The 27,594-nt window shown below is 35.4% G+C and overlaps 1 protein-coding gene across 1 annotated transcript in view; it reads right to left on the bottom strand.

Moving 5' to 3' along the window:
• Positions 1 to 27,594, bottom strand: part of LOC145268037 (uncharacterized) — an 844,587-nt gene that overhangs the window by 101,065 nt on the left and 715,928 nt on the right. The window contains exons 5-6 of the mRNA XM_080123346.1: positions 16,888 to 16,975; positions 3,003 to 3,126 (exon numbers count right to left, since the gene is read on the bottom strand). Coding sequence (XP_079979472.1) covers positions 3,003 to 3,126; positions 16,888 to 16,975 — 212 coding nt within the window. The remainder of the gene's footprint in view (positions 1 to 3,002; positions 3,127 to 16,887; positions 16,976 to 27,594) is intronic.

Below are 27,594 nucleotides of genomic sequence, written 5' to 3'. Positions count from 1 at the left end.
ATAAATTCAATTGCATAACACTAGCAAAACCCATGGGAATTCCACGAAGTTTTCTACGTAAATCTGTATAATGCACTGTTAATGTTATTATTCTGTTTGAAATAATAACAATTGTCAGTTTTAGCTAAATCTCAATCTTTGCTATTGTGTATGTTCTCTTATTAACGCGTTCTATTTATGATAAAAGAAAAGGTACTATTTAAAATCATCGCAAATCATTTCATCGTTTGCATATTTTAAAACTAAACATTAATCATAAATGACTTTTCCAGGGTATTTATCGTCAAGCCCAAATATCACTTGACGTGATATTGTAAACAAACACAGACAGAATTTGATGAAGGACATTATTATTATTATTATTATTATTATTATTATTATTATTATTATTATTATTATTATTTTTTAATTTTTTAGCGAATTAATCCGCGGTCAAATTATTCCTCGTTATATGTAATAATCAATAGAGGATTGATTCTATAATCATACATACGCAATCTGCATAAATTAAAATATCATATTTAATCTGCATATATTAAAATATCATATTGTACGAATGAGTAACGTCGAGCGGCCAGCTAGCATTTAAATAAATAAAACGAATATTTCTCTTCATTATTTATTTAAAATTGTAGCAATTGAAATAATTTTCAAATAAATATTCCCTGGCTTCTTTAAATCAATAAAACGGATGCTACTTTCTGAAATGTATTTATTTAAAAGTTTACTGTTTTAATAGACGAAGTGAAACAATTTGACTTTACTACAATTCATTCAAAAATCGAATGCAGTCAGAATTGTTTACATAAGCAAAACCAGATTAACGACGAATCACTATCTATTTTGATCGAACGATCTAGTTTTATAATTGCGTGTGAAAGACGATAACGTGGTAGCAACATGAAATTCCTTAGCGTATTATGATATACTTTTTAAAATTTGCTATTGGTATCTATGATGGTTGCTACCAATCTATTTCAACCATCGTTACTAATCATCATGATGTTGTCTCATCGTCCAACTAACATACTCAGTAATTCTGTTTATTCGCACCTTGATAAGCGGTTAATCCCTGTATGGCATAACCACGTCGACGTATCGGTTCTCGTTGGATCACCGAAGTTAAACAACGTTGAGATTGGTCAGTACCAGATGGGTGACCATTTTCGAATACTAGGCGTTGTATGTAGAGGGACATCGAGACCTCACTGCAAGAACTACAAAAACCTAACTTCGTCATATCAACCGTGATATACATGCGACTATGGACAGCTTGTGAACTTAATATTCCCATGAAACTTCCTCCTACGGGAGGGGGCGGTTAAAATTGCCAAAGGGTGAATAGCGTTAACATATTACAAATACATATGCTTACTTATCATCACCTGGTTATCGGCAAAAAGACGTCCGAATCTTTTGAATTCATCTGCTAAAGAGAGATTGTGTTGTCTTCAGCCCTACATGTCACTTTTAATATTGTTTTTTGTCTTTGGCGTCATATACTGCAGCGAAACTGTGATGCTATCTTTCATTTCTAATGTGATTTTCTAATTTTCTGTTAAATCTAACCAGATATTCAACACACCAAAGACTTTGAATTTAATTTGAAAACAAAAAAACAAGAAAACAAAACAAAAACAAAACAAAAAAAAACAAATCCTTAATCATATCGTTTTGATTCACCAAATGGTTATGTCATGGACATGTTGTAGGTAATCTGTTTAATAAGTAGTATTGTGTCTCTTTAAGAATGGCTGTTGGAGTCGTCGTAGTGAAGATATAACAACAGAGGATGTTTTGTATTCCTGCTTCCTTTGATTATGTGATAAGCTAATACCGTATATTTCGGCGTATAAGGCGAGCATCAGATAAGACGAGGTACAAAACTGGAGCAAATTTTAATAGATTTATTATATATCAATTGTATAAGACGACTGCTAAATCACGAAATCATGTTTGTTTAGCCTAGGCTAGAGATTGCAACACCTGGTATCTTATGAAATATTGGTTTTTAAAGATAATTTTTTAACTTTAAGGGTCGTCTTATACGCCGAAATATACGGTACTTAGGAAAAAAAAATAACAAAATCCCGAAAAGCCTAAGCCTAAATAAGCATTATACAGGAACTGTCGACGTGATAGTCTCAGAGTTATCCGGCTGACAGGGATCTAGTGAAAATCCTGGAAAAGTAGATGCTAGGATTCGTCGTTCTTTGGTCGTCTCTGCATTTATATGCGGCAAAAAGATTTGTTAAAGAGCGATACCGCAAACCAATAGAAATATAGTGGCGACGTTGCCTTTGTGCGATTCTTATGTGTTTTGGGGCAAAATTTTCCCAGTTTCGTATGCAACCACTGAGCTTGGCTACTCTCGGTGTCATGAGTAAACATCTGTAATCTTGCACGTTAACAAACAGATGCAACCAGCGAGGAGGGCTTCATGCAGACCAGGACATTCTAAGGTACGATCTTCGTGATCTTTATGCACGAGTCCAATTCGCTTAACAAAAAAATCAAACACACGCCAACAAAAGACAAATCTTGCTCTATGACGTCATGTTCTTTTGTTGCTTTACTGGTTTACTCAGTGAATGACTGAGACAGCCTCAGATCTTCGTATCAGAAATTCATCTGAAGAGAAAGATAAGGAATAGAGGCTACATAAGAAGGTTTTAAAGAATGTGATAAAAATTGACGAAAATGGTCCATGTTCTCTGGAAAAGAGGGGGATTGAAGAAATGGGAAAGAAAGGATGAGGTGATAGTCTCAGAGGTGTAAAAAGAAAAGTTGGAGTAACTCCGATGGACGAACAGAAGAAGGCTTTATTAAATGAGATGGAAATTCTTCTAAAGTGCCTGCTTCCCTGAGAGAAGGAGATGAAAGAAAGAGTGGAAAAGAAGTAGGTGGTAGGGTTGGGGGAGGCTGAGAAGGAAAAAGGAGAAGGATGAAAAAGAATATGGGTTTAAAGAATGGTGTGAACAAAAAATTGTGAGTCAACTTACAGAAAGCGTTTCACGGCGAAGGAGCTCACTCGATCCTGTTGAATTGCGTAGAGCGACGGTGCAGCTGCGAAAAGTTGGCCGCTTGGCCATAGCTTGTTCTTCACGCAGCCGGTTAACGTAATTCCTGGAAGAAAAAAGCGCAGAACAGACACACATTTTAATTCAAGCACAAGACTTGGAATAAGTGCAGGCAGACAATAGTTACGTATTGCACACACTAATGCGAAGGCTCAAAGCCTTATGGCAACCTGTTGCAACTAAAATAGAACAAGTACAATAATACATTTCTTTCTCATCAAATCTTTCTTGGAGTTCTTTGCTCTTTCTTCTACCCGAAAAGTCGATTCTCTGTATAAATTCAAACAGTTTCTCACATCCGAGGTTATTATCTATACATCTACTATCAGATCGCATATGAAGTACTGTTACTCTATTTGAGCTAGTGATTCTGACAAGGTGCAGAACCATATCTGTAATTTGATAGGCCCCACATTTCCTTCTCTCCAACTTCTTTCACACAGACGTGATGTTGTTATTCTCAGTCTATTTTATAAACACTATGATGGCGTGTTCTTCGGAATTGCATGATATTTTTTTATTCCATTTTCACCCCAAACAAGATTAAATTAGATGTCCGCGTCTCACAATGAAAATCACAACTTACTTGGCAGCAAGGAGACAGATTTGATTTGTTGAAGAATCTCTTAGAATTTAACCCAACGACAAATCGAAGGTTTGCTCAATGAAGATGAAGAGAACTAACTTCTTTTGCACTTTTTAAAAATATAGATGAGTCGGCACTTCTGCATTTTAACTTTCTTTCGTAAGGAGTTTGATTCGTTTAAGTGAAAATGAACGTAAATGACGTAAATAATTGTAAGTAAAGTATAAAATAAAAGTATTTAATTGTGATTCATTACGAAAATTGGTCTTTTTAATCACCCATTTTCCACTAGTGTCTGTTTGAAATTATTTATAAATCTTTATTTATTTAGAAACTATTTTAATTCCTTTTTATGGCTGAAAAAAGTGTTCGTTAAAAAAATTACATTTAATTCAATAAATGTCGGTAATTAATGTTTTATGGTGGGTTACTACTGCGTTAATGTGTTTGTTTTAATTTTCTGAAAATTTTCGCAAAAGTTCTTTAAATTTCGTGATTGTCTTCCCTTGCCCCAAATCGAACTCTTCCCAAAATGAAAACCAAAGAAAACTAAAATACAGAAATGCCGATTAGAAAAACTTGGGTATTTATGAAGGATGATAGCAATGCTGAAAAACCGGAATGATGAAAGGTGTAAAAGAAAAAAGTCTAGCAGTTCTGGGGAAGAAACTATTAGAGTCTATTCCGTGTTTTCAACTCGTTTGACTCGTGGTCTCCATAAATCCGTTGTTTTGATACCTCATTGTGATACAACTTCCTATTTCGGTAGCTTCGTTCCAATAACTACAGGCTTTTAGAACTGACTGTTTTCCTCCTACCTACAGCATTAGTATTTCAAGACTAAGACTAATAAGCATTTTCTCTCTTTTTGTTAATCATTTTTCGTTTTTATTAGTTTCTTACATTAATTGGCTTCACTCCTTGTCTGGTGCAATTTCCATTAAAAATAATACTCTTTAAAACCTGCTATCAATTTATAAGTTGTAAAGAATACAAGATAGTAGCAAATATATTCATAGTCGGGTAGTTTAATATTCGGCGTAGAAGAAGACATGAGAACATGTAGTAGAAAGAACAGTTGGAAATAAGTTATATACTATCCACTATAACTGTGTAATGCTTACAACTATAGTTAGAAAACGGAGATGTTCAATCGGGCATTATGATATCGGACAAAAAGAGGAAGCAGCAACCATAGTTGAAGTCAGTGTCACTAATGATGTTGGCTCAAACAACATCGAGTGGGAGAAGATGGCGAAATACCAAGTTCTTATGTGCGACATAAAAAGAATCTGGAATCTTAGGAAGATCTCCATAGTTCCAGTAATTCTAGTAGCAAACAGATTCATGAAAAAATAATTAGAAAACTACCCAATGAACCAAGTGCAGGAGAAATACAAACAATTGCGCTTAAGGAATCTTAAAACAACCTCTTGGTTTAAGTCTCTTAAATAGTGAATGGATGCCGGCGTCCGGTATGATATCCCATTTCCAGCAAAAACAAAAATATAAGAAAATTGAAAAAAAAAAATCAGATGAGAGGATCTGAATCTCTATTAGACGTCATCCTCGAGTGTCTTATTTTATCTATACAACGAAAGTATCCTCATATCAGGACAACTTTACACCAGAATACCTGTTTTCTACAAGTAAATCCTGTCCGAATATTAAGAAAAATAGTATTCGAAGCTCAAATTCACATGGCTACACACTGGTTTATACGAGGAATGGTGCATCTTTTCCAAGTGATGTTGCCTGAAGTAACAGCAATAATCTGGATACTCCACCAGACTAGATGAATTCATGCCCTGAAATCTGACTATATGAAGACATAACGAGAAAGATATAGTATAACATACTTTAACGATTGGGTAGAGGAAATCTGACGTTTTTCATTTCTTTACTAACTCAACATTTCAGATGTGAAAGAGAAATTTAGTTGAACACTCTGATGTCTATGTATCTCATATAGAGTTCAAGTGTTATGGCATAGAAGGAGCCCGTTGATTTTTTAGATCAAAGTCGAGTAAAATGAACAAAAGAGGACAATGCTATGTAAGGAATATTGTTGCCACATCAGAACTAGTGCATCAACCAAAAAAAGAGACTCCAATCTTATAGGTACCGCATCATCAAGCAAGATTCAATCCCTGTCTTTGCATCCGTGTGCCTGTCTTATAAATGCTTTAATAGAATATACTCTGACGATCTTCGGACAATTGTTCTTCCTCAACATAAATACCCTCCATTAACCCGACAAGCGACAAAATATAATCCTTACCAGTACGGATACTTATATCACGGAAAACTTATATCTGTAATAGTTTCTTCTCTCGAACTGCTAAACTTTATAATTTCTTCACGGTTCTTTGGTTCCTTGACTGCACTAACATGTTCAAATTTAAATGCAATGGAAACGGACAGCTTGCTCAACTCAACATATTGCCACTGATGACAGGGTTCTAAATAGTTGCCCCCTATATCCAATAGCAATATGCCTTGTTTGGGGTTAATAAGAGTTAAAAGGAAAGCAAAAAGGTCTTAGTCATCGAAATTCAGACAAAAATGGAGCAAAATGTTCTGTTCTGCTAATTCATTTTACTCGTCATGTGTAATAAAACTAGCGGCGTTGCCCGGCGTTGCCCGGGGTGTGTGTAGGTAGTGTAGTAAGGAATCCCAGGGGGTGTAAAACAGTGGTAGTAGCGGGGGGGGGGGTCAAAACATTAGGCAGTTTGGATGAAGAGAGGTGCTAAAAAAAGTTGTAGTAGGCAGGCAGGATCGAACCCGTAAGGAGGAAAAGAAGATAAAAAAGCGTGACGTCTCCATCGGGCGACCGAAATCTTGAGCGTTGAAATTCAGCGTAGACAACCCAACTGAGACGATGACTTTACGAAAATGTCGACGCAAAAAGCGACTCCTCCTTGTAGAAAACTGTCCAGTTCAGGGTGAAGCAACTAATGTTTTTGGCCAATTTCCCGATATCTGTCGTCGAGACGTCGAGCTTCAAAACAATATCAATCGCATCAGGATCCGTTGCGTCTGTCAAAAGTTCTTGGCAGACATACATACATACATACATTCACACAAACCCACGATTAAGATTTATATTATAGACTAGCTTAGGTGCCCGGCGTTGCTCGGGTATTTGGAGGTGTGCGTTGATAAAAAAAAAAGTGGTAGTGGGCAGACAGGCTCGAACCCGTATCTTAAAGGAGGAAAAGAACGTGAAAAACAAACGTGACGTCTTTACTGTTGCGCCCATCGCCAAACCGGGAGTGGCAGAGGTTTAAATTAAGACTAGTCAATCGAAAAGCGGGGATGACTTTCGAAAATATCGGCGAAAAAAGCGACCCCTCTTTGTAGAAAACTGCCCAGTTAAGGGAGAGGAAATTAATGTTTTTAGCCAATTTTTAAATATTTGTCGTTCTAAGGTCCAAGCTTCTAAAACGATACCGATCTCGTGAAAATTCGTCGCCTCTGTCAAAAGTTTTAGGTAGACATACATACATACATACATACATACATACATTGAAACAGACAGGTGAGATTTATATTATAGAAGACCAGCCTGGTTGCCCGGCATTGCCCGGCATTGCCCGGGTGTTTGGAGGTGTGTGTTGAGAAAAAAAAAAGAAAGTGGTAGTAGGCAGGCAGGTTCGAACCCGTACCACGAAGTAGGAAAGATCGTGTAAAAAAACGTTACATATTTGCTGTTGCCCCCATCGCCAAACCGGAAGTGACGTAGGTTTTAATTAAGGCTAGACAATCGAAAAGAGGGGATGACTTTCGAAAATATCAGCGAAAAAAGCGACCCCTCCCTGTAGAAAAGTGCCTAGTATGTGCTGAAGGAATTTATGTTTACGGCCAATTTTTTTTATATTTGTCGTCCGGTCGTCGAGAATTTTAGGCAGACATACATAGATACATACATTTAAACAGACAGGTGAGATTTATATTATAGAAGATGTTTTTATATTTATCAATATGATTGTTAGAGTTCGCCTTTATTTTAAGGAACTCCAAGCATTTGAAAATTTTTATCAAATGTGCAAGGACGATCAACAATTTAAGTTGAGTTCGTAAATGCTGATGTTAAATCTTTGTGAGAACTAGGTTTTACAATAATTTATGGAAAACACACACAAAGTAACGAATGTCCGAAAATGAATGTTAATAATTTTCCAAACCATTAAACTTTACTAATGAATGATTATGACATTAATATTGGCTAAAATACATTAATTACTCTTCGAATAAATCGTCTGAATAAATTTATGTTTTTTTTAAAATAATTTATTAAAAAAATTGTAAACATTCATTAGACTTATGGCTGTTCATTCGTTTAGAGGTCCATTTGACCGTAATAAAAAGACCTTTGAAATTATATAACTATCCATATGATACTATCCTCTCTCTCTCTCTCTCTTTATATATATATATATATCCCTCTCTGTCTTTCTCTCTTTTTTATATATATATATCCCTCTCTCTCTTTCTCTCTTTCTCTCTCTCTCTCTCTCTCTCTCTCTCTCTCTCTCTCTCTCTCTCTCTATATATATATATATATATATATATATATATATATATAGTGGTACAGATATTATAAAATCATTCAAACAATACAGGCGGAAATCTCTCAAGAACTCTTTCAGCTATCATCTCGTCAGAAGAAAATCGATAGCATATAATGAAAAATAATATTATTGGCGAAAATAAAGAGCACTGGGGGAATTTAAAGCGCCAAAAATACGATTAAAATAAAAAAATTAATTAGATATACGCGCATAAGATGATTAAAATGGCACAGCATGGGAGAACCCCCCCCCCAAAAAAAACCAAAAAACAAAAAAAGAAAAACGGAAAATATGTGATCAAAGTTTCCCAAAGAGATTTATCGCTTTTACTGACTCCTTCTGCCGGCATAAAGAATATTTTGGAATAGCGATAGATAGATAGATAGATAGAGAGAGAGAGAGAGAGAGAGAGAGAGAGAGAGAGAGAGAGAGAGAGAGAGATAGATAGATAGATAGATAGAGAGAGAGAGAGAGAGAGAGAGAGAGAGAGAGAGAGAGAGAGAGAGATATTCCAAATTTCCAAAATGATTTTCAATTTTGCTCTATGTAGTACCTTTCTATGTTATGTATTCTCAACTAAATGCTGACCAATAGCAGAGTCCAAAGTTACAGTAAAAGAGGGATTCACACATTCTATCCTTTCCCCCCTGTCTAATCTTGGATGGAACGTGCTGATTTATACGAGTCTGTAAATGTCTCTCTCATTCCCCCTCCCTCTCTCTCTCTCTCTCCCTCTCTCTCTCTCTCTCTCTCTCTCTCTCTCTATATATATATATATATATATATATATATATATATAACTACTTCATTTACTCACATAAAATTAATATACGAAAGTATAAATTCATGCGTAAGCTTTAAGTATTTACTTCAAAAGTGCTCAATACGTAGGTAGAGCTAGTTAGTTAGTTATAAAACATATATGGCGATTAAGCTGCACTGAATATTCCGCGTTTCATCCACTCTAGGCCTCTTCAGGCTTATGCGCGAATTTTATGGTTGTCTGAAGAGTCCTAGAGTGGATGAAACGCGGAATATTCAGTGTAGCTTAATCGCCATATATATTTTATAACTTACTATATATATATATATATATATATATATATATATATATATATATATATATATATATATATAAAGTTGAACTCTGTGTGTGTGTCTGGTCACGAATAGGCTCTCATATGGTTGACTATTATAGAAAACTGATCACATATAATGATAGAAGATGTATCGAGACACAGGAATGAGTATGTTTGATCTGGCATAATGATGATTCATTAAAATTGTGGGGTCTGCGTTCGCGCTTGGTCCACAAAGTATGGAAATAAAAAATTTAAAATTAAAACAAAAATCGTTTACAAGTGTTTTTGATATAGATGTACATAATACTTTGATAAGTATGTTTTAACTTAAATAGGGAATGTACAATAAAATTGTGGGGTCTGCGTTCGCGCCTGGCCTCCATAGAATGGAAATAGGCACACACTTTAATAAAGACTTTTCATATCTATCTGCGTAAGTATACTTTGATAATTATGTTACAGTCTGAAGAAATATTGTATAATAAAATTATGGGGTGTTCGTTCGCACTTGACCTCCATAGAATGGAAATATGTCACAAAGTTTAACAAGTTTTTTTTTAATATAGATCAACAGAATATTGTGATAAGTGTTTCCGTGTGAACAGGTATGGTATAATAAATTATGGGGTTTATCTATTTTTACTTTCATCATATTTTGCTTTGGTTTTGATAGCCCCAAATTCCAAGCTATCTCTTTACAACCCTTCCTTTTCATAATCTATCATACTTTCATAAATCAGATTTTGAATTTAATGTTTTTTTTTTTTTTTTAAATATTCCATTTCTTCATTGGAGAACCAGATACCTTCAGTGGTACATAAGCTTTATTCCGTCGCCTGACGAGGACTTAGAGCTTTTGCCAACCAATTGTCCGAAACATTACATGTTCAGTGTAGCGAGTATGTTACTTTTGTCTATATAAATAAAAATATTATATATATATATATATATATATATATATATATATATATATATATATAGCTGCATTTAACATAACATTAGCATTTACAACATTTATTGTTCAAATACAAAGAATGCAATACGCAAAAGTATATTTCCTTATTCCATGGAGTTTTAAAAATATCCTTTTTATTCTGGAGTTTTCCAAAGCAAAAACAACACCAATTTCTTCACCCTCAGCAGGCAAGTAGTTGCGTTTATATCACACGAGATTATGCGTATACCAGCCTCCAGCCATTTTAGCATCAAGTGTGGTTCTTCGATTGGCATCGGCAGTGCTTTCGCATAAAAAGGTAACCGATTCCCTCGTTGCACTAATCGACTTGAATATAGGTAGTTGGAGTTCAAAAGATTGCACCCGTATTTCACCAGTTCTACAATTTTCCACTTTGAGTCTTTAAAAGGATATTCAACGTTTGGTCACTTAAAAAACCTTTGTATGGGGCTTAATCAAATCTCGAAATGGCTGCATCAACGATGTAGTAGAATATACTCAGGAAACATGATTTATAATTCCAAACTAAGAACGAGCTGAGAGTAAATCAGTGGAAGCAGGAAAGTTCAAAATGGAATTTATGTTCTTTTTTGTATATATATTATTACTTAAAGAACAATTTCGATTAAAATCAGTTTAGTATTTGGCATGAAAACCACATTTGAAATGTGTGAATATGCTTGAATAACTAAGATCTTTTACATAATTTTTATAAAATGGCGTCTCAGATCAACCGGAAGTAGAGTATTATGCAAAAACGAAACTGATTTAACGTTAGCCAAAACACTTAGAAATTATTTTATAATTCACTACAAAATTTTATTTCGTTTCATCCCTCTTGTTTTACCTTCTGAATTTGTTTGGCTCATTGAGCCATGTTTTTGGTATCGATCAAACGTTTTTTTTTCTTTATATATAATATTATATTGATTTTAACCCCAAAGCGTTCATCACATCATAATATATATATATATATATATATATATATATATATATATATATATATAATATTATTATTATCGGCTCACCTGGAGCTTTCACACAAGTCAGCAAACGATCTGATTGGAGACCTGCGGTGTTCTCCGGAAGCTGAGTGACAAGTCTCCCCAGACGTCCAGCTCTCTTCTCCTCCTCCTTCAATAGCATTGCAAATAAATTTGCATCATCGCAATAGCCTCCTACCACTAATTTCTCGCTAGCAGCGGACATTGGTCTATACTGGAATTTGAGTGGCACTAATCCTCCCCAAGATCCCAGCTCTCCTTGCACTTGTCCAGCGGAGATCTGGCCAGTGCTCCCTCCTCTCGGTCTTTCCATCCTCCTTGACCCTTCTCGGCTCTTTGGTATAACTTTTTTTTTGGGGGGGGGGGACGGTGGTGAAACAATGGAGAGATGCATTATGGGGGGTGTGTAGAACATGTAAATCTGCAGTTTCGGCGTTCTTCATTCCCTGTAACGCTTCTTCGTTATATTGTCTTGTGTTATTCTCCGCATTCAAGGGGTTTCCTTAATATTTCAGCCGTTTTCCTTATCGTTAGACGTTGTATTTTTGCAGCTATTCCTCTGATTCCAATTTCTGACATTCTTTTTTCCAGGTTTTTCGGGATTAGGTACTATTTTGATTTTCGTCATCATCCAGATCCCTTTTAACTCTCTGGCTAGTTCTGTGTATTTGCTTCGTTTCTCTTTTTCTTTCATACTCACTCTGTGGTCAGTTGGGACAACAAAGTCTACGGTTTGATAGGATTTCTCGTTCTTGTTAATTATTACGACATCTGGTCTTCTTGCTTGGATGGGTTTGTCCGTCTGTATGCCCATGTCCCATAGGATTTTGTGGTTCTCGTTTTCGTGTGCTGTTGCGGGTTTATGCTTGTACCATTTGTATGTACGCTCAAAATGCAGCCGTTTGCACAATTCCCAGTGCACCGCCCTCCCCACTTGGTCATGCCTGTTTTTGTATTCCTTTTGAGTCAGTTTGCTGCATTCACTTACTATATGGTTTATCGTTTCGTCTCTTTGTCCCCAGAGTATTATTATTATTATTATTATTATTATTATTATTATTATTATTATTATTATTATTATTATTATTATTATTATAATGATGGTGATAATAATAATAATAATAATAATAGTAGTAGTAGTAGGGCCAACAGTTTGCCGTGCTTGGCAACAGTTGAAACTTAAAGACAGGATCTTAATCAATATTAATGTAATAATCCTGGAAACTTTATATATGCACTGCAACACTTAACTTTCACCTTTATTTCGGATGTAGGGAAGGTTTGGACGACCCTACGAAATGAATCGTCTAGTCACATTACGCTTTACCATATAAAACCCGCACCAATCTATTTAGAATTAATATGCCTATTCTAACCTCCACTGATAACTAGTAATTATTACCTCCCAAAATGTAATGGAAATCCATGGCTAAATGTCCTTTGATTATTTTAAGATGTAAAGAAATAGAAGCATAATTTCTTTTTAGCAAAATGAAAGGATTCTACATTAAATGATATGAAAAGGGATGATATGCCGTAAAACAAAACAATCAAATCAAACAAAACCAAATTAACTTTGTTAATATTTTAAACAATATTTTCGAACGCTTTTACGGTATATAATTTATCCAAAGGTTTATGGCATATAATATATCTAAAAGTTTTCGTTTTATTCTTTTTGTACTTTCTTAATTATTTTTCTTAGATCTTTCAAAACGAACCTGTTGTAGTCAGCTGGAAAACGGCCCTGCGACACTATGTTCCACAAACGGGTAGTCATTGGAAAGAAACTGTTCATGGAAGTTCTGATTAGTTCAAGGTGCACAGAGGAAAAAAGGAAAACTATTCACAATGGTTGTAGCTAGATGAGCTTTTGCACCTCAATTTATTTTGCCATCAATTTATAAGCTAGCGAGTTATGTTCAATTCGTCGTATACGATGAATCGTTTATATTAGAAATTAAGTTTTGTCATTAAATGAACAAAACGCGTTGATATGTCGTTAAGCAGACAACATATGGACGAAGAACCTATACTAGAAAATGTTAATAGCGCTGTATGTTGAGCTAAATCTTATTTCCTCAGCGGATGGAAACATTTTCAATTGTAACATTGTTGTTCTCTCTAATAGAAACAAATGTTGTATATAGAAACAGTCAGAAAGAAAATGAGAACTTCAACACAACTTTTCTGGGTGAAGAAAAACATGATTTCCTTCATTTCGCACACCCAACTCAGCTGGTTGACAAAACACGGTACTAAACAAACTTATGCGGTAAAACTCACGACCACGACGACAATTTTCACTAAGTTCGACTCAGATAAGGTAGTAAGGAAGAGAAGACTCCCGCTGTTCGCCCAGCGTAACTTGCCAATCCTCACGCGTTTTTATCTTTTCTCTTCTCTTTGCTTCTTTGCTTCCCCTTTTTTCCTTCCGATCTTAAACCCTATATATGCATTGGAGTTTGTGACTCACGTTCACGTCACGCCCCTAAAATGCTGAGGCAACTACGTTACACAATCAGCATGATATATCTATCCCTTATTGCTTCTTTCTTAGAACTGCACGCCTGTGGAACTCTGTTCTGTGTGCCTGCTTCCCACCTGACTACAACCTGGATGTCTTCAAGTCCAACGTTAACAAATTCCCAATGAACCGCCCCCTTGAGTAAACACTTCATTAAATCTCCACACTAACGTACTGTACTTGCAATAACCCTTATCCCTGAGTGGCTTCCGGGCCTTGATAAGTGGTGAATACCGTGTAAAAAATAAAATTATTATGATTCTTCAATATTAAATCTGATCAAAACGCAAATTATAATTTGCTAAATGTTTATCGATTTTTATTATTCATCGATATTTAATTTTGATTTATATGAATACAATAAATGCTTGAATATTTATAAGATTATAAGCAAATAACAAAACGGAACCTAAATAATACTAGTTTGCAAACATTTCTGCTTAGTTTATTCTTGCCTCTTAGGTCATATCGATCCTCTCACGGTCATTTTATGTTGAAACTGTACATATATTTTTGTAAACGTTTCGTTTGTGAAGTAACGTGTTTTGCAGTTCATTAACTGATGCTTCCAGATCAGGCTGTCTGAAGATACCGGCTTCCCGAGCTAAGATGCACTAAACCTTGATATTAGTGCTTTTCCTTTCTCTTTGCTAACTTAATCGTGTTTTACAAAACAAGCAACGAAAACAATTGTTCTATACAAAGCAACCAAACCAATCACCATGAATAAATATTAAAATATATAAAAAATTGAAACTCAAAAAGATTTGCAAAAATGATTGGTCACGAAAATGGTTGATATGTGGTAAAACGAAAAAAAAAATGAAAAAAAAAACAAAACAAAAAAGAAAAACAAGACAAAAAAACACGATAGATTAATATTAAAAAATATAAAGAACTTGAAGTATAAAAACTGCTTCCAAAATTACTAGATTCGGTATTAATTAGCCAGAAAATTTACATGCAGTAAAACAAAGTAACCAAACCAAGCCAAGCCAAGCTAAGCCAAATCCAGTTGAGTAACCGTTATCATTGGCTTTCATTCTTCATATGTTGCGACCTTTCAATAAAAATGACTATTGTTCAGAGGCAATAACACCTGATATATTGATCTAACGAAGCCACTGACACGTATGCAAATGACTAAGCCGTGGCGCAAGGGGACTTCACAGCAGGGGGGGGGGAATAGAAATAAAGAGAGGAAAAAGCAGGACCCGTGAAAATTCCTTGTGTAATGCAGCCACTATGACGTGACGTCACAGAAATAAATTGATATATAGATATCGAGATCAAAGGAAGAGGAGAGGGAAAAAGAGAGAAGGGAAAGCGTGTTTGCGAGAAAAATACTCTAAACAAGATGCAAGACTCGTTAATCTTTTGAACCTTTGCAAGATGTCGAACGACCGTGTACCGTCGAACGAATTGCATACATAACATATGGTTAAAACAGCAGACTAAAAAAAATGTTAATTTATCATATTGTTGCTGGCTTTGAAAATACGTTGTTAGGCGGCCTTGTGAGGAAACGACCAGTAATAAATGTTTTTTTTAGTTGAAAAAAAAAAAAACGTGTCAAATTTCTATCCTTTGTTTATTTGCGAAACTATTCATGAACTCCAATCTATGACCCCTTCTTGTCAAACCTTCATAAAAAGACTCAATTAGCTACATCCACTATCAACAATTTCCCTCACTCTCTATCGGTGCCTTAATCTAAACGCAACTTCCATGAACAAAACTTCTTTCCTAAAACTGCCCGCTTGTGGAACACTTTTCTACTGGCTTGCTTCCCGGTCAACTGCGATATGGTAGGCTTCAAGTTCAATGTAAACAAGTTCTTATTGAGCCGCCCCGTTAAATAATCCAAATTCTATCCAATCTACATCATTAATGATTATTAAACTACCACTTCATATTCATTAACCATTATCCTCGCATGGCCTTCGGGTCTTGATAAATGATGATTTATTTGTAAAAAAACACCCAAAACAAAACAACATCGGGTCCGTGGTAAAATGTAACAGTCGCGTTACATTGATATTTGAAAATATTTTGTGTTCGCATCCCTCGAATTTAATTTAATCTCCAAACCATTTTTTAGTATTTTGAATTTATTACTAATAATATTTAACAGTATGGTTAATGCAACTTTCTAAACATATTTAAGTGATATTATTTGTGAAATCATACAACATTGTCTGGACAATAAAACCCATAAATTTGAACATTTTCAAGCATTATTCTCCAGTCGTATTTGACTTCGAAACTATTCCATTTTTCTATAATTTCATAAATAAAGGTTTTATCGTCATTCGAATTGTGAGTACATGTGTATATTTTATATTATTGGTGAGATAGAAAGCGATGGTCGCTAAGTAATTAACGCCACGGTCTGACAACCTCGATGTACCAAGTTCGAATCCAGCTCGTTCCACAAAAGAAAAACACTTTCACTTAAAATGTTGGCAACGATCGTGTGGCTGCTTTTGTAAATACACGGTGGTTTTCTAGAAAAATATCGGTAAAAGCAATGCCCAAAATAGAATTATCTGATTGTTGTTAAATATAAAAGAGTTAACTATTCTGCACTTTACAAGTAACAATTTCCTGTATATTATTTAGCACAGTACTGACACTCGCTACTCCAAAACTCGTAATTCGGCTATCCAAACTCACAACTCCAAAACTTGTAACTTTGCTGCCAGAACTTACTACTCCAACATCCAACACCAAACTGCCTACGTCTCTGAACATCAACTTATTTTTTATTCAAAACCGGAAACATTTCATTTGCATATCAGGTAATGAGATTGTAAGCATATAAAGAGAAACTTAAATCATTATTGTATTTACTTTTCTTTTTGTTTGCCAACGGACACTACAGGCTCCATAAAACAGGTTTGTACCAATTTTAAAAGGCATTTATTCACACCGATAAATAATGTATAAATGATTCATACGAAATGAATGAATTGGTAAGATTATAGATATAATCTATTACCCGAGGTGAGCAGGTGATTCGGATAATTAGACAATGAAAAATATAATGGTAAAATTCCAATGTTTGGTTGTTACTCACCGGATTCTCATGATTCCAGCCACAAAGAAGAAAAGTCCAATTATACAGGAACAGGTTACTATGACAACCAGCTGGGTATGACTGAGTCCTGCATCAAAGAAAAGGAAAAATACAAAATATTAATTTCGTTTCTTACCAGAGTCGGTACTTCTGCAGTTTACAGCCCGTGCTATTTTTTCTTGATACAATTTTCAAGTTAAAATCACATTTTTACGTCATCTTTAACTTATTAAATACTACAGAATTGTTAACAAACCTTTTCTCATCCCTTGTTAATAATGAATTGTTTCAGCACAGTCCGTAAACTGCAGAAGTGCTCCAAAGGACAACGTTTATAGTACGAAACTACGTGTTTGTAATAAGTAGTGTCTTTTTGATAATAGAGTCACCTGTGGTTGTTTTTTGTTTGGGAGGGGGGGGGGTCAGAAAAGTCTAAAACACCATCTGCACTATCATCTTTTAGTAGGTTATAAGAACCCGACACGTTCTGGTTGTAAAGTTCGTTAGCCAAAAGGATATTGTAGCACTGTAAATAGTTTTGCTGCGCACTTATATTCCGTTTTTATTGCTTTTTGTATCCTACTGTTTTTGAATTTTTCATTTATTAAATATCTGGCAGGAAGTAATCTACCACGTGGTGTATATTTAGAACAAAGTCGCACCGACTCGTGATTGTTTTTTCTTTTGTTTTTGTGAAAGAGTATAAATCCGTAACAGCACGGCCTAAAGCAAATTCAGCAACGAGCTATAAAAGACAGCACTTTTTTTTACTATTTAAAAGAATTCAGGTACAAAATATCTCCATTATATTTTGGCTAATCTAATATATAAAAAAGCTATATGTCTGTCTGTTTCCATATTTTAAAACTCTATTTCTTCCTAAACCAAAAGTCGCAGAGCAGCGGCAGGGGCCTCAAATGATTGGATTTTTTATGGACCGTTCTTTTATGGGTCTTTAGCCGGTCAAAATATTTTAAGGGGTCAAAAAGGGATCAAAATTGAAAAAAATCTTTATACATTTTGTAAATTCATCTTAGTTTATTTTTAATATTTAATTTTGAATCGGTTCACATGCGTGTCACGTTGGTACAGTGGTAACGTCACCAACTTTGAATGCTCCAGTTTTGCTTTCGGTTTCGATTCTAGCTGATGGCACCCAAATAGTTTTTTTTTTATTTTTGAAATCACGATTCTATAATAATATATACGAAATCTGCATAAATTAAAATATCATATTTAAGCGTATTTTACGACTGGAAAAATCCGAGCCCCAACCCCAGCTAGTATATGTTATAGAAGCACGCACATTCTAAATGTCCTTTCTCTACAAACGTAACTTTAATAATCACACGTTGAATTATCTTTTATTTATTACTAACAATTTCAGAGGAAGCTGATCTAGACTATAGTTGAATATGAGTGTAGAACATTCACGTTGGAAAAGGTTAACAAGACCCAGAAAGTAAAAATGTAAATAAAAGCGCTTTAAAAACTTTCAAACAAAAATAGTTAAGTAGAAAATGATTATTTTGCCTCTGGTAATAGTTATTTGTTGATTGTTTTTTTTTTGTGTTTTGCAGCCATTTTCATTCCTGTTGAAATTCATTAAGTATCACCATTTCTTGCATCAACATATATTAAGATGTGTCTATTGGTAACGAAATCCCACCAGTGTTTTTTAATTTTATTTTTTCCTTTTGATGCTGTTAACAAACAGCGGCAGGGAGATTATGGTGTCTCAGTGGTTAATGACACGGTCTGACAATCTGAGGGTGTGAATTTCGAATCCCATTCATTCCACTGAAAAACTTTCACTTAAGAACGTTGGCAACCTTCACGTGGTCTTTCCCGTAAGTACTCGATAATCTTTATATGCCCTCCCTTGCCAGTCTTTCACACACACACACACACACACACACACACACACACACACACACACACACACACACACACACACACACACACACACACACACACACACACACACACAGACACACACACACACTCGTCTAGTCAAAATCACCATTAAACAATTCCACCACTCTCTATCAGTGCCTAAATTTAACATAAATTCCATGAACAAAGCTTCTTTCCTAGGACTACCCGCCTGTGGAACTCTGTTCCGGTTGTCTTCTTTCCAGCTGACTATAATATTGTCGTACTGAAGTCTAACGTAAACATTAAATAATCTAATTATACCAAATTTCCACTACTAACTACAGGGTGGTCGCTAGAAAAGCGGGAAATTTGAAGGTCAGCTTAGATCATGAATAAAATGCGTGATTGCTATTCAGTTTCTTAGGCCATCTACTCCTAATTTCATTGTCCGGAAGTTTGGTCCTCCAAATGTCCGGACTTAAATGTCATGGATTACTGTCCTTGGCGCTTGTTATTAACAGAGACGCAGAACTGTCGACGTGACATACAGTCTATTGATGACTTGAAAACGTGTTTGGCAAGAGGTTGGAATAATATCCCACAAGTTACCCTTCAAAACGCACTGTTAAGGAATAGAGAGAGGGAGAGAGAGAAAGAGAGAGGAAGAGAGAGAGAGGGGGGAAGAGGTGAGTTATAGTGTAGACACGTTGGCCGGAAGTAAAAGATCAGCTGATTTGATTGCGTGTGAGTCATGTGATCAGGTTAGCTGAATCGTTGAGATTTGATTTGGACACAGAAGACAACGGGCGGCTTCCCGTTGTCTCCTCCTCTTCACTGGGGGGGGGGGGCGAACGCTGACGTGTGTAGAAGAAGAACCCACACAGGCCGATTTCACTTCCACCTTCTGCAGGACATCTGGAGAAAGTAAAATAAAAACTATAGAACCAATTCCTTGTCTTGGAGTGATTGAATCTTCATCCAAAAACAGGTATCAAGTCTCCCTCCAGGACGAGAAATTCCAGATGATCCAACATCGAAGAAGCAGAGGTAGGTTCTAAAAATACATGTCACTCACACACGATTCCCTTTATGATACTACATAAATATATAAGATAATCAAACACTCAACCCTTTATTATAGATACAACATAACAACACCACGAGCTTGAATTTCTAGGTAAAGACGCCGCAGTGAAGTGCACGGACGACATTTTGAGTATCTATGAGTATAATATAACATTTGTCTTTGAAAAACTATGTAAAAATTATTCTGTGTAAAAATAAATCGTTGTTTGACAAATTTCCCGCTTTTCTAGCGACAACCCTGTGTTACTACGCTATTATCCCAACGACTACCGCACTCACACTAACCCTTATCCTCGCCTTGATATATGGTGATATTTATATAAAAAAAGAAAATATGCCAGAGAAGTCGAATGGCAATAAAATCATTATGAATGATGCGCAACAGCAGCAGCAGCAACACGGCCTAAGGCGAACTGAGCAATGAGACATGACGGACGACATTTTAAACTCATTCAAAAACTCATTATATTTCGATGATATATTCTATACAATTACGCAGAACGGCTACACCCGCAGCCGAAATTGAACTCACTACACGAGTTTCGTAGTGTAATTCAAATCTTGCCCGGAACTAAGTACCTGATGCTTCGCTATCAAGGGTATTTTTTATCCTGACGCTATCACTAGATGGGCTGCCAACCATGGCTTAAGGGAGGCACATCTACCCTCGAGAGAAGGATAGACTGCGCTTCTTTCCCAATCTGGTATTTTTACCTTGTGATACATACAGCGCCTCGCCTTCTCAAATGGTCATCCATTTGGTACTGGCTAGGATCGACGTTCCTTAACTTTGATCATCTGGCGAGAACCGGTGTGTCAACGTGATTGTGCCGTTAGTTTACACGCCATAGTGATCTATTAAATATTTATTTGCATAAACTAGTGCGAAAAAAAAATCTGTTATTTATTTTTTTCACAAACATCGACTTTTCATGATATGAGATAGAATACTGATTTTCATGAACAAATAATTCATAGAACACAAGCACATTTAAGTGATTATTTTATCTTACAATAATCATTTTATTTTAAACATTTTTAGAAACATCATAAGTATATTGATTTTCTTTTCTCTTTGAAATGTAAATTACCTCATTCATCGTACAACATTTTATTCACATACACTCGGCAATGTTAGTGCGGTAATAGGATAAGACAGGAAAGCGAATTTTTCAGAAAAAAAACATGGACAGAGGCGCCTCGACTAGAATCATGTAATGGAAAAAAAAAATAAAATTAGAAATATTAATTGACGCGTAGTATTTGGATGATTTGTAAAACGTAATTGTTGATGGGGGCGATTCTTTTTGTATGAGATCAATCAACGGACTATGGACAATGATAAAAAGCGGTGATCAAATAATTCTGAAAGGTGGGTTAAGTAATTAAAGTTGAACATTAAGCATCGAAATGAAAACAAAGAAACGGCCACGTATGCTTGCTGTAAACATTTGTTTTATGAATGCGAACAGAGCAACAAAGAAAGAGACACGGGCGGAGAGAGTTAAGTGTAAAGCTGGAGAAATACGCGGTTACACATACTAGGCAGGCAGAAAGTGACACACGAACGTTTGCATATTTAGAGAGTATAGTATAATACTCAATGAGACGGGGTTAAATGCTTGCTAAATATCATTCTCGAGTATCTATGGTCTTATTACATATGAGTTTGTCGTCGTCGGCGGCGTCGTCGTCGTCATCATCATCATCATCATCATCATCATCATCATCATCATCATCATCATCATCTCGTATGAATCCGAAGATTCTATTGTTGGTATTCATTTCCCTGATATTTTTCTCGTCAGAATCTTTTCTAGAAGGATATCAGGGATTACGGGAAGAACCACATAACGGTTGCCAACATCCTATGTGAAAGTGATTTTTGTGGAATAAACTGGATTTTAAATTGGGATACACAAGTCGTCAGTTCGTTTCGTTAATCACTAAACTACCGTCACTTCCTAGTTTGCCAATACCTTGACATGATGACCCTTCCCTAATAATATATTCGTTGTACTGTTATTAGTTAATATATTTCTCTATTGTTATTTTAAGTCTATAAAGATAAGCTTCAGTCACCTATATTTTCTTTATTGAGAAGCGTTTTATTGGCTATTTCACACTTTATTTTACATTCTCGACTACTGAATAACAGATTAGCAGATTGTTTTAATTGTTCATCAATAGTCGTTTCCATTATTATTACTTAGAGAGAGAGAGAGAGAGAGAGAGAGAGAGAGCGAAAGAGAGAGAAAGAAAGAAAGAAAGAAAGAGGGAGGGGGGGGAGAAGAGAGTTATTCATAGACAAACGGTTTCATTACTGCCTTAAGTTTAGATCAAAACTCTAATGTCTAGATGATAGTCAGCTTTTATAATCCTTAAGTTGTTTGACAGAGACTAAAGTAGGTGAAACTAATGACAATATTGTCCAACGACAGAAATAATATAATAATTAAATATTACAGACACTAGTGTTTTACGCACACACACACACACACACACACACACACACACACACACACACACACACACACACACACACACACACACACATATATATATATATACACATTCTTTATTTTCATAACCAATTTCACAACACGCAAACAAATAGCTAGCACACAGTTCGCACGAACAAAGACCAAGTTTCCTGAAAAGTTTGATCGTCTCTGAGTATGCTTCCAGAGAAGGTCAGGTCAAGCTGCTTCACATTCTCGAATAAGAACTTAGAATCAAGTCCAATTGCTATATTGAGTTAGCTTCCACTGCTGTCAAATATTGAAAGGAAAGAGTGTCTGCAGGAAAGCCCTGTGTGTCAGGATTCAATCCCGTGTTACACCTTTGAGACAACACAGAAGTGACTATCTTGTAACTTTCACAACTTCTGCTGTCGCAATATTTTGGCTCGCTCAACTCGCCTGATTGCACTCCCATAGACTACAATGCGCGGATCACAGTTTAAAGGACACCAACCACAACATCTGCAACGTTAAGTATATAAAAAGGGTTTAATTCTCTTTCACCTCTAGAATAATTCACTTCTTGTCCATTCCGTCTATTTTAAAGAAAGTAAAGAAAGCCCTATTAGTATTTATTTGTTTTCCCACCAAAGCAAAATGTGACACGAGGTCGTTTTTTAATGTGGGCTTAAACCAGCTTCCCGACAAAAAAGCAAAAGGGGCACTCTGGTTCGGACAAAAAATAATAATTGTCCCAGTATAGAGGGTTTCCCTTCCATTGACTGGTACAAATTATATTAAGTGCAGCATCTACATAACAGATCCCGTCCCGAAGTCCAAGAACAACAAGAAAGCCCTATTTAATTACCCAACGCAATTTTCAACAATTTATCAACAGACGCCCAATGTTGGCGGGCTGAACGCAAAAAAGCCCTATTCTTCCTATTTTTAGAATGTCCAGTCAACAAGAAAGAATACTTCATTTGAATGTGACTACCCGATTTTGAACAATTAGTTTTGCAAATAATTCCTATGTTATTGTTTATTTAATACATATATGATATTTTATATATGTCTTTTGTCCACTTTTTTTCAGCATTTATCAAACTTCGGCAAGCGACAAAATAACCGGTCATTTGATTTTTAGGACAAACCTCCCTCGAAAGACACTGTATGTAAGAATGCGCGCACGCGCGTATGCAAATGCATGCGAAATGACGTCACCGGTAAAGAAAAAAGCAAAAGAGAGCGTTAGAGAGGACGATTACGTGAGAGATCACAACCGTAACGAGAAGTCACGCGTGGTGGTTGAATGCGGAAATAAATGTCGTTGTTTCACCAAAACGGAGTCTTCTATTCTATGCGACGTGGACTGCATACAACGTGTGGGTCCCGTGTGTAAATGTGTGTTTAACGTTACGCACGAAGTCTGCATGCTTTAGATTCAACTCCCGCCTAGAGGTTGTGGTGGAGGCTCATGGCGGCCTATTCACGTGAACTGTGTTCTGCGACAGATCCTCTAATTTTGTTTCTCTTGAATCTTGAGGACATATTAATTATTGGCCAAGATATGCCGTTTTTTTTCTTTTCTGTTTAAATAGCAGCAAACCTATCTCGAACACACTATAATTAATCTCTACGGTTCACCTTTGATAATGTCGCTTTTGTATTTCTTTCTTTTCTTTGTCGAACATTTTTAATAGTTGGATTGACTTAATTAGTAGCAAAGTTTTGTAGCCGTTAATGTTGTACTTTTTTTCAGCCGGTGAAAAATTTAAATCGATGCAATGAATTAATTAGTCTCCAGTGTTTAGTTTTCATAACGTTGTTTTCGTATTCATTGTCAGCACGTCTAGCATTGAAATTGATTTCATATGGTACAGGAATGTACGCCTTATGTTGCGCTATTTTTGCGATGAAAATTGATTGTATTCGTTTGATTATTTGGACTACTTTTCTCATCCTGGATGTTATTCTTACAGCACATCAGCCGATGTAACCTTCTTCAGGTACATCTTGTCAAACAAAACCGCGAATCATTATGGAGTTTTAGTTGGAAACCCATTATTTAATCAACAGGTATAGATTATTCTCGTTCTGTCAGCCATGTCCGAGTAGAAGTCTTAAGTAATTCGTAACTGCATTCTTAGTATCGCCCATACTGAGGATTGAACTTTTAACCTTCAGAAGACTGTCATTTAGAATTAACTAGCAGGGGTACCCTGCGTTGCCCGGGTGTGTGTAGGTGGTGTTGTAAGGAACCCCCGGGGGGATAAAAAACTGGTAGTAGCGGGGAGGGGGATAAAAACAACAGTAAGCCGTTTGGATGGATAGAGGTGTTTAAAAAAGTGGTAGTAGGAAGGCAGGCTCGAATCCGTAATGCGAAGGAGGAAATAAATCTATCGTCCTAGCTGATGTCTCCATCGCGCAACCAGAAGTCGAAAGCGTTGAAATTAAGCGTAATCGATGATTTGCTAAAATACCGGCGAAAAAATCTATCCCCTTCATAAAAAACGTCCGAGTTGCGGGTGAAGGAATCAATGTTTTTTGGCTAATTTTTTATATTTGTCGTCCGAAGGATGGAGCTTCAAAACGATACCGATCTCGTGAGGATCCGTCTCGTGTGTCGAAAGTTCTTGGCAAACTTGCAAACACACACATTTTGCCTTTTATATATTAGATTATTACTTAGAGCTTTTATTTGTTGCAACATTGTTCTCCTTTTAGACCTGTAGCGCAATCGATAAAATACTAAGGATAATTAGTTGTAAGTGAAAGATAGTAGCAATATTACAAATACTAATTACTTAAGATTTGTATTCGGTTATGGCTGACAAAATACGAACAAGCTAACCCCGATGGATTAAATAAAGCGGTTCGTTCAAAATTCCGTATAGATTCTAGAATTACAGAAGATTAACCTAAAAGAAGGTCGGAGATAGCATCAGCCGAAACGTTGTGAAAATAACTTCTGAGATGAAAATACTGGTCCGAATAATTCAAATAATCAAACTGTATATTTTGCGTTATATTTGGTGATTTTATCGGATTATTTCAGGAGAAAAGTATTTTTTGTTTAAGTTCACAATCGAAAATTGGCCAGTTTTAATGTTACTAAAAAATCACTTTTCAAGGCCAAAACTCACTCGAGGTTACGGAATAATTAAATGGATAGGTTGATCGTTGAAGAATATTATGATAGGAACGAAAAGGATGAATGAAGTAAACAATATATTTGAAGACGTCCATGTTGTATTTTGGATTATTTTGGATTATTCGGACTGTTGTCCACATCTATTTCTCACAACTTTTTCGCCGGTGTAATTTCCGATCTTCTTCGGGTGTACTACACAAAATTTCGAACGGAATCATGTATTTAATACACGGGATATTATGCTCTTGTTTTATCAACCGTAATCGAGTAAAAGTCTAAAGTAATATGTGATTGTATTCTTAGTATCGGCTGTACTGATAATTGAACTCTCAACCTATAGAAGAGTGTCTCTTAGAACAAAATACTTAGTACTTTATCAATCACGCCATGGACCCGACGGAACGAGAACATACTAACTTCGCGAAAATTCCGTATGGATTTTTGAGTTCGACAGAAATATTCTATTGTTCGATGAAATTACATATAAGGAAAGTCGGAGGTTACATAGGCCGAAATGTTGTAAGAATAATAGTCAAAATGAGAACAGCTGTCTGATTAATACGGATAATACAAGTCATCAATCCTCATTTAAAATATTTAGAAACATAAGACCATCTTGTAGTTTGCAGGGAAGCACTCCAGTTGTAATATGAATAGTACTTTTCGCATAAAAAATAAATAAAACAAATATTCCTCCGATTCACTTAGTGAGTCAAAGGAATATTGCAATATTATACAGTCTATATAATGTGTTCATACATTGAAAAGTATTTATAAATGTGTCTGTGATATATTTACTTGTTGAATGTATATATATATTTGAAGCGTATATGTGATCGTCAGGAGATGAGTGCCTAAACAGGACATACAACATTTATGATAGATAATTTTTACAATAATAGGGGATGGATGCAATTCTATTTGGGGATGGTTAACATCGGTCAATTGAGAAGCACATCTTATCCATTTGGGTTGATATTGATTTGACGGATCCTTGGAAAAGCTGCAAACGTAGATTCGTACGACCCGAAGTCTTTGTTGTATTTACAGTAGCTTTATTCACCGATCCTTCCCCCATTATAAAACTGCACGCTGGTCTTAGATTTTTACTATCAACATTTTCCAATAGTTTCCCCCATTCAGAGCCATTTCGGTCCATGGACCGTCTCTTTTCCTTTAACTTCCAACTGTCGGTATTCAACTCTGATTGCCAACTCTTAACTAATTTCTGCGTGTCTCTCAAACTATCTCGTTACGTTATTAACTCCCAGGGTACAAAGACGCAAATCGGGTGATCCACCTTTGTCACGTATACTTGTTTATTAAGCTAAAATATCTGTTTGCTTAGTTATGAAAACTAACATTCCTTTTCGTTTCTAAACATAAATATTTTAAAAATAAAATACGTATAAAATACGTCTATAAGCCAAATTACAATTATGAAAATAAACAAATATGCATTTGTTTAAAATTAACATTTCGACGACGGACGTCATCTTCAGAATTTTATACATTTTGTTTCTTCTTTTTTTTCTCGCCAGGAAATTAAATTGGAGAAAAACAGTGAGTAAAGAGTTCGGCATTTTAACACCGTAGACAGACCAACAATCGGGCTCTTTACTGTTTTTCTCTAATTTAACATCATAACGATAGAAAAAAAAAGAATAAATATATAAAATGCTAAGGATGACATCTATCGTCTAAATGTCAATTTTAAACAAGGAAATATTAAATGTAAACAAATAAATGTTTATTTTCATAATATTGCGTTATAATTTAGTTTTTAAACGTATTTTATACGTATTTTATTTTAAAATTCAATCAACGTTTCTATCACGGAATAAAACAACTCTGACATAAATATTTTTATTCTAAAAATACCTTTCGCGTTGATATCTTCTTTCGGTTTCTATTTTTGCAAATATCAATAATGATCATAATAATAATTGTTCAGCCCAGACCAGCTACATATCAACATTTGTTTTATTTTTGACTTCGACAAAATAACAGTGATGTATGCATATGTTGATCTGAATTAAATAGGAGGTTATTTTATGTCGGGCGCGACATAGAATACAATGTATTAGAGATCAAGAGAATATTGTTAGTTTATGTTTTTTTGGGGGT

This window comes from Euprymna scolopes, chromosome 4 (assembly GCF_053919585.1).
Source record: "Euprymna scolopes isolate OS-2025 chromosome 4, ASM5391958v1, whole genome shotgun sequence".
Taxonomy (NCBI): domain Eukaryota; kingdom Metazoa; phylum Mollusca; class Cephalopoda; order Sepiida; family Sepiolidae; genus Euprymna; species Euprymna scolopes.
The sequence above is the reverse complement of the archived record's forward strand: the minus strand, read 5'-3'. Positions and strand labels throughout refer to the sequence as shown.